Source organism: Protobothrops mucrosquamatus, unplaced genomic scaffold (genome assembly GCF_001527695.2).
Source record: "Protobothrops mucrosquamatus isolate PMUCROS unplaced genomic scaffold, P.Mucros_1.0 scaffold229, whole genome shotgun sequence".
NCBI classification, from domain to species: Eukaryota; Metazoa; Chordata; class Lepidosauria; order Squamata; family Viperidae; genus Protobothrops; species Protobothrops mucrosquamatus.
This window is the reverse complement of record NW_015386580.1, coordinates 616,084-629,787: the sequence shown is the minus strand read 5'-3', so window position 1 is coordinate 629,787 and position 13,704 is coordinate 616,084. Positions and strand designations below refer to the sequence as shown.

Here is a 13,704-nt window from a genome sequence, read left to right as displayed (position 1 = left end):
AGTTCGCTTGGTTCATGGTTTTTACAAAAGTTTCCGGCTCTCGAACGGAGATTGCCTCCGGAGCGTGCGGGAGAACCACGCACTAACCAGTCATTTGGGTTGGCATAAACACCGTCTATCTGAGCATAATTTTAAGCAAAGGTTCGTCGCTTGGGCAGATGGCAAGATTTCCTCTGGAAAGGACGACACGAGTGGAGCCGCCATCATTCTTGCCCCGCTGATGCTGGATTCCAACGGGAACCAGAAGTAAAAAGAATAGCACCATCTCCTATCTCTTTGAGGTCCTCAATGCAAATCTCTGATTATCAAACCTCGCGCGGCTGAGCGGGGGGGGGGGGGAACAACCTTGAAGGCGAATTGGGATACAGCAGTAGCGAGAGTGCTTAGAGATATCAACGATGGCACCCGCGGGAGCTTTGGCTTTGCTGAGATGCTGCAGGAAAGTAAGGGGCTGTAAAACTTGGTGGGGCGAGATGCAAAGAGCTGCCGCCCTTGATGGCTCCGTGGCAGAGCGCGAGTTTAACGCGCTGAAGGGTCGCGGTCGGTGCCTGGCACATCCAGATGTTCAAATAACTAGGGCATTGGGGAGAAAAGTTGCTGGTCCAAGTATACAGATCGAGACAAACCCGTGTCCTTGCCGTGGGCAGGAGGCGAAGAAGTTATGAAGCCTGTTTTGCCTACGGGGAGACAAATTCTGAGATGTAGACTCTAAGCTTGGGGTGTTGTGTGAAGCAAACGTTGTGGCTTGCAACACATAATTAATTGCCTAGGCTCTAGGCACTAGAGCAATAAATGAACCTTGACAAGGAACAAAAGCTGTATTTATTGGACCGAGTATGTAAACCGATGAGAATCCAAACGGGACATGTTAAGAGTAGAGTTAGTTCCCTTGCTCTGTGTTTACTCCAAGACGTGGCCGCGTTTGGTTGCAGTCCACAGCTTTATGTTCCGAGATGGCAGTGTTCAGGGGATACAGCATTAAAGCATTGTCACCTTTTAAAATTAAGAATGTATTGATGTTGTATGTAATGAAGGGGTACGGATAAGGTTAGGGTTGTTCAACGAGAAACTACAAGGATAATAAGGTGAAAGGAATATCAGAACTTTTGTATGGCTGTGCTAATTTTCATAGAAGTCCAGTTGCTGAAATTTCTCCTTGTGCACTTATTAAAGATTCAGAAGTCTTTTTGATTTGCTTGATGCGGCCCTAAAACAAGAGTAAATTCTCTCCAATGCTCTTTTCACAGCGAGGAATCTGTAATAGGCAAGCTTTAAGCATATGCCACATTGGCACGTCAAAGGCATACAACATAGTATATTCTTTTCCATTTTTCATTAATTGCAAAAGTGAACCCTTACAGTATTGCACTTAAGAATGAGCCCTGCATGCAGACCTAATTCTGAGTAAAGAGGCTCAAGATTTTGTTATAAATCTCATTTTAAAAATAAAGTTGTGTTTACATTTTATAATACGCTCATTAAATATACCTTGTGTTTATCCAGTTCACTAAGGAACTCTAATATATTTACATAGACCTAAGCAAGATAGTTGAATTGAGAATGAAGTAAAAGGCATAAGAGAAAACATTTAGTCATTGTAAATTAAGATACTTTTAGCACCTTTTAAAATAAATACAGGTAATCCCCAAGTGACTAGCGTTCACTTAACACTCGTTCAAAGTTATGTGATGAGCGCCCCCTTAGTGCTTACAAGCAAGTCCCGTAGTAGATTGCACCAGGCAGTCGTTCGCCCTTTTGAGCAACCATAGAGGCTCTGCAACATTCACCCTGGTTATTCTCTCCCTCCCCACCCCAGGTCTCGCTAGGCACCAGGCCTTCAATACTCACCCAGCGAAGATCAAGATCCTTCGCTTTCTTGGTTGCTCCAGGCCTTCAGTGCGTTCGCAGAGAATGGAGGCCTAAAGTAACGCAAGATCACATAAGATCAGTGGGGCGAGATCTCACGCTACTGATCTCGTGTGAGCTCATGGTACTTTAGGCCTCTGTTCTCTGCAACGGAGAATGGAACTGAAGCTGGGGGACGCTTCCACGTGCCTCTGGAGGCTGGATCGGGGCTCCGGAGGCCTCTTCCAGGCCACTGCGGCTTGGATCTAAGGCCGGGGGAGGCTTCCGTGCCCCCTTCGTGGCCCGATCCATGCTCCAGAAGCCATTTCCAAGCTGCTGCTGCCCAGATTTGAGTCCAGGGAACGCTTCCACCACCACCCCGTAGCCCAATCCGGGCTTTGGAGGCCTTTTCCAGGCCCAACCGGGTTATCGGGTATCTTAGTGGGTCAGGGAGGCCTTGGGGGCCTGTTCCAGCACTAGGCCCTCCATGGCCTTCCCCACCCTGAGATACATCATGTTCACTTAACGAGCTGCGTGTGTTTTAACGAGCAAGGGAGTGATCTCGTACCTTGAACAAGATTCACGAGTTTTTGAGTTATGAGTGGAATGGGCAGGCTCCATTACACTTGTAACTCGAGGACTACCTGTATATTACCCATATGTTTAAGGCTTATATATATAATCTGTAACACAGCCATGTGGAACAAATTAGAAGTTCAGATTTTATATGAAATATCATTATTTGCTGAATCTAATATTAACTAAATATTTTCTTTTTTTTTCATCTTAAAATATTTTTGCCCATAGACAGGATGGAACATGCCGCTCTGCATAAATCATTGGATGACTCATTCTTGTCTCTCTAAATCTTTCAAATCAGAAGCTTTGCCACATATAGTCAAAGAAGGATTAACTTGTGCTCCACTTCAGACATTTACAGAAGAAGAGTTAATGATTAAAGAATCAGGTAATGTGTCCAGTGTAATTAAACAGATTCAAATTCTTTCAGCAAAATCCTCTATAAATTTGGCAGGATTTCCACTAGTGATTTAAACAACTTCTAGAATTGCTCAACTTTTTTTGTGCTGATACAACAGTAACAAGATCAGATTTTGGAAAACCTCAGTGATGGAAGCTTGATTTTAAAAGATTATATAAGTACCTAATAGAGAAATACCCCAAACCCAGTATTTATAATAGTTTGTAAATGGGTTAATTTATAAAATATTTGCTCCTACCTGGGTATTGTGCAAATAGCAGTCTGTGTAATTCTGAAGGACAGAACACTGACTGTTTATGCTAAAGGCATGCTAATAATATGAGTGCAACAAATTCAGTTCTTCTAGCACTGTTCTTCATAAGCACGGGTGTCAAACTCGCCATGTCACATGACGTGTCATGATGTATTGCAACTTTTTTTGCATTGCTGGAGCTGGGGTGGGCACGGCCTCTGTATGATGTAACCAGACCATGGGCTGGCAGTTTGATACCTCTGATCTAAAGACTACCTTACATGCCAATATATTGTTGTTTGTATCCCTCAGCTTGGATGTTTGTGCAGTGTATTGGCAGTCAGTCAGTCTGCTGTTTAAATATATATATATATATATACATTAAAGCTTGATTCCTTTATATCCTTGTTTCTTTTATTTAGTAAAAAAATTTGCTCAAGAGCAAATTGTTCCATTAGTACAAAAAATGGATGCCGATGCAAAAATGGATGATTTTTTATTTCAAGGACTATTTGAAAACGGGGTTTGTACATTATTTTTTATCCTTAAAAATGACTTACGCTTCTTTTTCAACTTTAACTACAATGTGAACATGCTAGGTTTTATACAGTATGAACTCTATGTACGTGCAGTATATTGGTTGTTAGGTATAATAATATGATATATTAGAGTATTATAATCTAAAAATGAATTATGATCATTGCTGAGTGAACATTGGGACAGAATGCTGGTTTTCATTTTTTTCTGTAGATTTTACTCTTTATCTTCTACTTAAAGGGCAGACAATTTAGCAAATTGCTTCAGTGGAAATAGATTGGGGAAGATACATGTGTAGTGTGCAACAAGCATTTTGATTATTCTTTAATAAGAATAAAGATCTCACAGCAATCAACAAGAGTGGTTTATGTATCACTGATTTCAAGGTCTGCTGCCTAATAGTCCATTGACTTACTAGATTTAATCCCAAGTAATTATACAACTAATTGTGGAATTATTTAGAAATTCAATTGGATGTCAGTGGCTCTTGCTTTGACTAGAACTTTTGATATTGGAGTATAAATCTCGACTTGTACACTTTTCTTCTCCATAAAACAAAAACTTATCCTGTTTTTCTTAGTTAATGGGTATTGAGCTTGAAGCAGAATATGGAGGAACTGGATCTTCTTTCTTTTCTACCATTCTGGTTGTTGAGGAGTTAGCCAAAGTTGACCCATCGGTATCACTTGCGTGTGAACTCCAGAATACTTTCAGTAATAAAATGTTTACAACATATGGCACAGAAGAACAAAAGAGAACCTATTTGCCCAGGTTGGCAAAAGACATGGTAAGTAAAGTACATTCATGAGTAAGTTAAAACATAAATTTACAAAATAAATGGCAGTAGTGCCATTTACTATTACTAGTAGGTGAGTAATATTACTATTACTATTAATATGAAATTAAGATCCCAATCAACATGCAGGTTACACTGAAACACTGTGATGTTCAGGTTAACATTAGCATACTCCCAATTGGAATTGCACAGGCAGTCCTTGACTTATGACCACAATTAGAACCAGAATTTCTGTTGCTAAGCAAGGCAGTTGTTAAGTCGCAGCCAGTTTTACAACCTTTTTTTTGCCATGGTTGTTAAACTCCTGCAGTGAAGTGAATCCAGTTTGCCTCATTGATTTTGCTTGTGGGAAGCCAGCTGGAAAGGTTATCCCAAATATACTGCAAGCATCATAAATACTTGCAGGTTGCCAACCGTCCGAATTTTGATCATGTGATGCTGCTATGTTCGTAAGTGTGAGGATCCATTGTAAGTCACTTTTTTCAGTGTGATTGTAACTTCGAATGGCCGCTAAATGAATGGTTGAAAGTCGAGGACTACCTACTGTATGTAGAGTTGCTATTGATTTATTAGACATTAAATGTCTGTGTTTTAAAACATAATCTCTTACTTAGATTCACTGTCTTGGATACTTGCAAATTTTGAAGTTCAAAATTATAGCGTATTTCACTGAGTAGAAAACCAAGGGCAGTCTGGTGGTTTTTGACAGAAGTCTGAAACGTTAATTTTAAATGTTACATTTTATTAAATTATTAAATATTTCATTTTTTTATTTATCACATTTATATAGCCGTCCATCTCAATGAAGATGACTCTGAAGGGCATACAATAAAAAACAGACCATAGAAAAACCAAACATTAATAAATAAATAAATAATATTTAAAAATATTAGGAGGGAGCATCTTTACACACATTTAAATTAATAGCTTTGACCTGATCAAATATGCAGTAAATATATGTGTGAAATAGAAAAGGTGGCATGGCTAATTACATTTAAATAGCATATCCTTCAAAACTATTGTAAAGAGAAAGCTTTTCAAATGTTTTTCTTGATTGACTACCTGCCTTTATCATTATATCAATGGCTAATTGTGCCAATACAATAGTAACCAAGCCTTTGCCTCTGTATTTTATAAATTGTCTTGACCTTTTTCAAGGCCAATACCATAAAGGGAAAGATTTCTCTGATTACTTTGCCAAACCTAGATGTTCAGTGTCCAGTGGAATTAGCTGACAACTGAATTCTATGTTAAATGGTAGATGGGCGCCATCTGCATTTCTGAATCAGGAGCTGGCAGTGATGCTTTCTCCATGAGGACTCGGGCTGAAAAGCAAGGGGATTACTACATCATCAATGGATCAAAGATGTGGATTAGCTTTGCAGAACAAGCAGGAATTTTTTTAGTGATGGCAAATACAAATCCTTCAGCAGTAAGTAGTTAAAATCACTGTAATGTGATTGTACATGTATTGCTATACTAAGGTTAAAAATATACGGTAATGCCAACCTTACATCTTGCTTTTTCCAGTTGTCATTTTCACATACATCTTCAGTTTATAGAGTATCTTCATCTGCTTGGAAACTTCAACAGACAAATAGGGGCAGAAATCGTGGTCTTTGCCTCTGTTCCAGGGTTTTCCCCCCATTAATCTGTGGAGACCTGCTTGTTCAGACCAATGGTGAACAGCAAAGCCTACTATGCTTGAAAATAAGGTGTTGGTACTTTGTGACCACACTGAAGATTGAAGTTTTGACCATTTGCAGGTGGCCTAAAGGATTATTCAGGAAGGGACTGTCTTTGATCCAATTACAATGCAAACAATAAATAGCCTGCTTTTCTTTGCTTTGCTTCAATGTTTTCAAGCTATCTTGGTCTCAAACAGTTTGCTTCTAATCAGAGGCTGATACTCTCTTCACCTATCCAGGAGAATGTTGCAGATCTTATGCTGTAAAGCAGGGGTATCAAACTTGCAACGTCATGTGATGTGTCGCGACGTATCGCGACTTTTTTGCCATTGCCGGGAATGGGGTGGGCGCGGTTTTGCTATGATTCATTGGCCCGCGGGCCGGCAGTTTGACACCCCTGCTGTAAAGTGACAAACACAAATTTTTAGTGCAGCTGAAGTTTCATAAAAATGCCAAACCTCATGAGAGATAACTCCTTGAATCTCATTTAATGAAACAAAATCTTATGTAATTTCAGATTCCTTGCCTGAATGAGCAATTTACACTGAAGTCTCACAAATTTTTGTAGTTTTTTATTCATTTGAGGTTTGTATGTACAGTATATCTGTACAGATGATCCAGAAGTGGTGTGGAATGGTACGGGCATTGTGTCGCCAAACCAAACACTATTATATTAACCACGGTGCTTTTGCTTAGAGAATCCATGCGAGTCTTGATATAAAATACGATGCTATGGCAGGAACTGCAGTTGGATCACCACTGTAGGAAAAAGTAATCCCCAATTATGGATGCTCAAAGAAGGATCCCCTTTTTTGAATAGAACTTTGAGTATGAATTATTTTGCAAGGGTTGGAATATATTTATCTGGCATATACTCACCACATGGTTAATGTATTATTGTATCTACCTTTTTTCCCAGGGCTATAAAGGAATTACATGTTTCATAGTAGACCGTAATACAGATGGCCTGCATGTAGGAAAGAAAGAAGATAAGCTGGGAATCAGAGCAGCATCTACATGTCCTGTAACATTTGAAAATGTGAAGGTAGAATAAAACTTGTAAAGCAGTGTTCTGAATTTCTAATTCTATCAAGTAAGTTATAGGAGTCCATGAATTTGGAAAGAGAATGATGTATTTCAGGTTTGCATTTTGTATAGATGGGTGATAGCCTAATATATTAAATATATTATCAATTGGAAGGCACATGGCCATAATTTATAATTAACCAAGCTTAAAGCCAATTTCTGAATATCAAAAATTGCACCATTTTGGTTTTCTGCTTTGTTTTTATTTATTTATTTCTAAAATTTGGATATCGCCATTTAAAACTAGATTTTCCCAGAACTGTTTTTGAATGCAGTGTCATAATAATGGCCTTTTTATTTTTGGAAACAACAAAAAGAGTCAATACTGATTATATATATATATATTTTTGGTTTTTTTTTATTTTGTTTTTGTAGGTTCCTGAAAGCAATATAATGGGACAAGTTGGTCAGGGTTATAAGTATGCTATTGGAATGCTGAATACAGGAAGAATTGGCATAGCTGCGCAGGTGAGTAAACTGGAAAATAGTTGCCATCAATGGGCAAATCACAATAAAAGAGGAACTTTAACTCTAGAGTTCCCCTTTGATTTTGAGAATAATTGCCCTTGCAATAGTAAGCTGAAAAAGAAGCTCAGTAGTCACACGCAGAGTTTAAATGCATGAGAGAGTCAGTTAAGCAGGAATGAGAACAGTAAGTATGGAAACAATCCTGACAGTTGATTCCAAAGAAATGCATATTTAGGGATAAAAGTGTTGTCCATACATAATAGAACAACGAATAATTTTAGGCATGCTCAAAAACCTGACTTTGGATTTTTGCCTTTTTGAACTACAGGCAACTGTCACATACTACAATCTACCTTTGAAAATGCCATCTGTTTCAGAAATCGCTTATTATGAAAAAAGGAACTATTTTTATTTTTAATGTAATTTTATTGAAAGTTTTAGAAAGGAGGAAAAATGAGTTCAGACTAAAATAGAATAAGAAAGGGAAATGGGGAAAAAAGAAAAAGCCAAGGTAGAAAAAGAAATGAAAAAATATATGAAAATTAGAAAAGAAAAAAAATGATATAAAGTTGTGACTTCTGATCTTCTTTATGGTGGTTACAAGTACAATTGTACATTTACCTCTTTCCATAAAGTTATGCCGTGACTCTGTTCTTCGTATATACTATATAATCAACAAAAGAGAAGGGAACTATTTTTCAATCAAATGAAATCATAGCTTCTTTTGGGGGCATGGAATTAGCTGCATAAATTGTTGAATCACAGCTGCTGTCTAATCTTAATATTAAATATTACAGTTACTCTTTGTATGGATGATAAATGATCATAAGAGATCCATCAAAATTACATTGATAGAATAGTTATTCTGCTAAGACAATCCTAGAAATTCCAATATGTATCTATAGCTGCTCTGAATAGTCCATTTGAAGTCTTGTAACTTTTTCCTGGATTTAATTCTTGTGAAAGACAGTTTATCATTCTTGCGCTACATTTGGGTTCTTTGTGAAGTTCCATACTTGGCAGATTAGATGTCTTTTGTTGTGCAGAAGGACTTTATTTCAAAAGTACCGATCCAAACCTTTGGAGTAAAGCAGATAACTCTGTAATCTATTCTTTGCCGCAGTACTTCTCTTACTCCTCATTAATTCTTTTTTTAAGGGAAGGCATTTTATGGCTTCCAGATGTTTCTGGATTACAGTTTCTTTGTTTCATGGCCCTGGGTCATATTAGCTGACTATGTTAGGACAGCATGCCCGCTCTATTTTAGGATGAACAAGTCTAGGATTAAGTTACCTGGCCTTCTGGAACCGCTATTTAGTTATAAACCTATTTCAATAGTTTCTATGAAATTAAGTCGCTATGTGTGAATTAAGGTGCCTTGAAATAATTTTAATGTTTGTTTATCTGCACACAGATGCTGGGATTAGCACAGGGGTGTTTTGATCATACTATCCCATACACAAAGGAAAGAACCCAGTTTGGAAAAAGCATTTTTGATTTTCAGGTATTGATTGATGTGTTCTGTGCAAGAGATATAAACATAAAATATAAATAATTATGACTGGTAGAGATAGAGATAAACATTATAAACCATACTGTAATGTTACTATTCTACAGCAGCTAATACTAAGTATTTACCACAAAGTAATATATTGCTAGTCCATGTACGATATGCCATAAACTAAATAAATAATAACCACAAAGTATTAAATTGAACAACATATCTAAAATGTGACTACCGTTCCAGATGAAAATTCTTTACCTTTTATTATTTCATATATCATGACAAAATTGTTACAGAATTCATCTGCATTGTCAATACTGATAGCAGTTGTAATACATATTATATATAGTACTGTATGTAACACATTTTGATGAATGACAGTGACAACAGTGATTTCCCCTTCTTTGTCCAGTTTTTAATTCAATTTTGGCCATTCTAGCCACTGACCTTTACACACTCACTCATAACTAAGCACTTTCAAGCACAATTAGATTTATAACTGAGTAAAGGATTGCTTAAGAATTGCAAAGATGCTACCATAAGATTGAGAACTCCATGTATAGTTGATGGTCATGAAAGGAGATTTAATTTTTCCTGAAGCTAATGTTTCAATATAAGTTTTATTTCTAAGGGACTGCAACATCAGATTGCTCAAGTGGCCATTCAGATTGAAGCTGCAAGGTTGCTGGTCTATAATGCTGCCCGATTTGCAGAAACTGGGAAACCATTTATAAAACAAGCAAGCATGGCTAAATATTATGCAGCAGAGGTAAGCTCTCTATTTTTTTTTCTGTTTGAATTTTAAGCAGAACTGAAGGGGAATTATTGTTTCTTTCAGGTCTCAACTCTCTTTGTTTCAGCCAGCTACTGTATGTAGAGGAGAAAAATGGAACCTTAAATATATTTTATAGGATTATTTAAAAAAGAAAGAATAAATTATTTCCTACTTTAAAAGACAGAAATTATATTATAAATTTCGATTTTGTGTGTGTTTCTTTGCAAACTAGATAGGACTTATATGCTGCTCTGGTCCCAAAGGACTTCTGAGTAGAGTTTTGTTTTTGGGAGATATTTTTGCTGCCTTGGACCACTCCCTGCAGTTTTTCTGGCAAGGTTTTTTGGGAAGTGGTTTGCATTGCTTCCTTCTTAGGGCTGAAAGAAAGTGACTGGCTCAAGATCACCCCACTAGCTTTGCGCGAAAGGCAAGATTAGAACTCACAGTCTTCTAATTTTTAGCTTGATACCTTAGCTACTACACCAAACGGGCTTTCAGTGGCTAATAGTCCCTCTTAAAATAAGAAATTAAATACAAACAAATTAGAGTGTGCTATCACTGCAAATTTTATCTTATTGAAGACTGTAAATTGAATCATATACTGATTTGTTATCTCTGAAATAAAATTCAAATTCAGGTTGCCATGAGATCAAACATTTAGTTTGGTTTGGTTTAAGCATCCCCATTTAATTTTTTGTCATATGAATATCAACAGTTCTTTGTCAGATTCTTCCCAGGTTATATGGCAAATTTCATTATTATTTCATAATAAACTGCTATGATCAAAAGAATTGTAGTTTAATTTGAAGATATTTGGTTTGGGGAAGGAGGATAGATTATATTTAGAGAAGGTATGAAAGTGACCTATATATTGATTAGAGTTAAAGTATGTTTATATTTGATTGTTTTTATTTGAGTTAAAGTATGTTTATATTTGATTGTTTTATATGTGGGTAGTTATATTTAGATTGGGGATGATGTTTATTTAATCCTGTAATCAGCTCTGGGAAGTCTGGGGGGGGGCTGGGGCTGGGAGGGAGGGTAGAAATAGAAATAAAATAATTAGGAGTTTTGATGTATGGTGAGAAGTAGAAATGTGTATTAAATTAGGAGTATTGATGTATGGAAAAATAGAGAATTTTGAGTGCTCGGCTAGCACCTCCAAACCGTGTCTGAAGGGTGGGAGGAGGAGAGAGGAGAGGAGAGATAGGAGGAAAGTAGGTAGGTAGTAAAGAGGGCGGATGTGGGGAGGGGGTGCTGCCGAGCTGACGCTCGGCTAGCGCCCCTAAACCGTGTCCGAAGGAGGAGGAGAGGGAAGGAGGTGGGATGTGTAGGGAGGTTGAAGGAGAAAAGAGGGCGGACGCGGGGAGGGGGGGCTGCCGAGCTGTTACTGAAGTTGTTATGTTAATGTATGCTTATATTTGTATTTGTATGGGGGGGGTTATTTTAAAATTAATAAAATTTATATATATATATATAAAAAAAGAATTGTAGTTTCCCAACCGAAATCCATAAGCTTTAGAGCTCTTTAATTATGCATCATTAGCTTAACATGGCATTATTTGATTAATGTTTTGTATTTTTTGTAATATATTTATTAGAGGGGTGGTTAATAGTAGAAACCAAAGAGTTCATAAACCCTCACAACAGTCTTACTGTATATCTTAAAGGTTGCAACTCTAACAACAAGTAAATGTATTGAATGGATGGGTGGAGTTGGCTTCACGAAAGATTATCCAGTTGAAAAATTTTACAGGGATTGCAAGATTGGTAAGTTGTATATGATGCATTTCTATGTTGCATTATATTGAATTCAGAATTTAATTATTGCAAAGCTGTTAAGCATCAATTTTAAGAGTTTTCTGATAGATATTCAGTGGCAAATTCTTCATTTATCTGAAAAGAAGCATTTTTCTTTTCTTTTTCCTTAGTAATTTTCCTTTAAAATGGAATTGTTAGCTTAGATGAGTTGAAAATATGGTAACGAAAGCTGATACATTTCTTCTATCTAATTTTCTTAGAGGAGGAGTAGTTAAAGTTCACAGTAATTTTCCTTTGTATGCATGTTTATGTGTATATATTATTCATTAGATTTAGTTATTAGATTTTTATCCTACCTTTATTACTTTATAAATAACTCAAGGTGGTGAACATACCAAATACTCCTATTACATCCATTTTAGCCTTTTCATTCATCTCACTTCCCTGAATATCCTCATCAGTTCTGTGAATAAATGTTACACCACCTTCATTCAGTTCAATTACATCCTTTCTCTTAATTTCACACACAATGTATTTATTTTTCTTCCTTTCATTTGGTTAATTAATTCATATCCTTGTTAAGTAAGCCATGATGGTTTTGTTCACACATAATGCTTTAAATCATGGCTTATGGCTGAGCTGATACATGATCAATCAAAATAAAATAAATCACGTTATGCTTTAGAACAATATATAAATCCAATCATTGTTTCATCAGTAAACGACTTAGTGATTAATATATCCCTAACTCCACTGAACTGTCATTTATACAGGTTGTCATTGAAATAAATTTAACAATTTCATCCATATCAATGTAATAGCCTGTGAGAGATAGGAGGAGGAGCTACAGACTAGACAAACAGCATGTAGAAGATTTCTCAGAACCAGGAGGGAGAATGGAAAATCAGAAACTAGTCCCTAGTTTTTCAGGGAGTAAAAGGAACATAGAGGAGAAATATTTTCAGTCCTGCAAAATTGTGTTAATGTAAGCTTATAATAAAGATAAAGTTTGTACTCATGGTTGAGCTTCGTGTCTGGACTATACAAAGGACTAACAGCAGTTGATTGCCTCCCTTACATTTACCTTGTGATAAAGTTTTACGTATCTACTGAAAGGCTAACAAACTGCAGGTTGCAAACATTCCTATTAAAATACATTACAGAATGTTTAGCTCGGCCTTGATTACATATTGAATCTTTACAGAAGGGTGTTTGCTGAAAGTGCTTTAATCAGTTTTTGTATGCCTCCCTGATTCATTTTTTTCCCCCTGATGGTTTGTTTCAGGTACCATATATGAAGGAACTTCAAATATCCAGTTAAACACTATTGCAAAATGCATTGCCCAAGAGTATTGAAATTCCAGGAATTAAGTGACTGTTGCCAACCTGATTACTTCTCAGAAAGTTAAATATGGTTTTACTTCTTTGTGGGTTGCAGATTGCTGGTTTTAGAACAAGGAAACAAATTACAGTAATTTTTAATCGTTGTGCAACTTTCTGTACAAGTGTACAATGTAAATGGCTGGACTATTTGGAATCAGTAATACGACCCTAAGAATTCTTACTTGTTTTTCCAATCACTGTGAAATAAGAGGTTATGCACTTCCACACTCCCTTTTAAACAAACAAAGAAACAATCTTGTCTGCTTTTGTACTAGACCAGTGGTTCTCAACCTTTTCTTCACCATGGATACCCCTTTAAATATCTTTTGTGGCCACGAACCCCCCAAGACTTAACTCAAGATTTAAATCATAACATTTCTTTAAGCCTTCGCGGACCCTGTGACGACATTGAGGCCGCTCAGGTCCACGGACCACAGGTTGAGAACCACTGTATTAGCCTGTCAAATATTTAGGACGTCTTTATAATTCTGTTTATCAAAGTGATAAGCCTGAGCATATTCAAGAATGTTCCAATACTCTGCAGCACTTGCATGTTAGTGCTAATAGTAACAATCAGTCCTTGAAAAGATTATCTTACTATTTAGAAAATGACAAAGTAAATACTTAAG

General features: G+C 36.7%; 1 protein-coding gene across 1 annotated transcript; it reads left to right on the top strand.

Moving 5' to 3' along the window:
* Positions 1-337: 337 nt before the first annotated feature.
* On the top strand, positions 338-13,321 carry ACADSB (acyl-CoA dehydrogenase short/branched chain). The gene is made up of 11 exons (XM_015814217.1): positions 338-443; positions 2,653-2,812; positions 3,500-3,600; positions 4,195-4,401; positions 5,672-5,842; positions 7,018-7,143; positions 7,560-7,652; positions 9,067-9,156; positions 9,788-9,925; positions 11,602-11,701; positions 12,978-13,321. Exons 1-11 carry the CDS (start codon positions 399-401, stop codon positions 13,046-13,048), a joined length of 1,302 nt encoding a protein of 433 aa, XP_015669703.1. The 5' UTR covers positions 338-398; the 3' UTR covers positions 13,049-13,321.
* Positions 13,322-13,704: the final 383 nt, after the last annotated feature.

Bases quoted from the DNA above. Each gene is read 5' to 3' on its own strand.
- ACADSB (XM_015814217.1), top strand. From the start codon at position 399: ATGGCACCCGCGGGAGCTTTGGCTTTGCTGAGATGCTGCAGGAAA. The intron at 3,601-4,194 runs GTTTGTACATTA...TGTTTTTCTTAG, and splicing joins AAGGACTATTTGAAAACGGG to TTAATGGGTATTGAGCTTGA. The intron at 5,843-7,017 runs GTAAGTAGTTAA...CTTTTTTCCCAG, and splicing joins CAAATACAAATCCTTCAGCA to GGCTATAAAGGAATTACATG.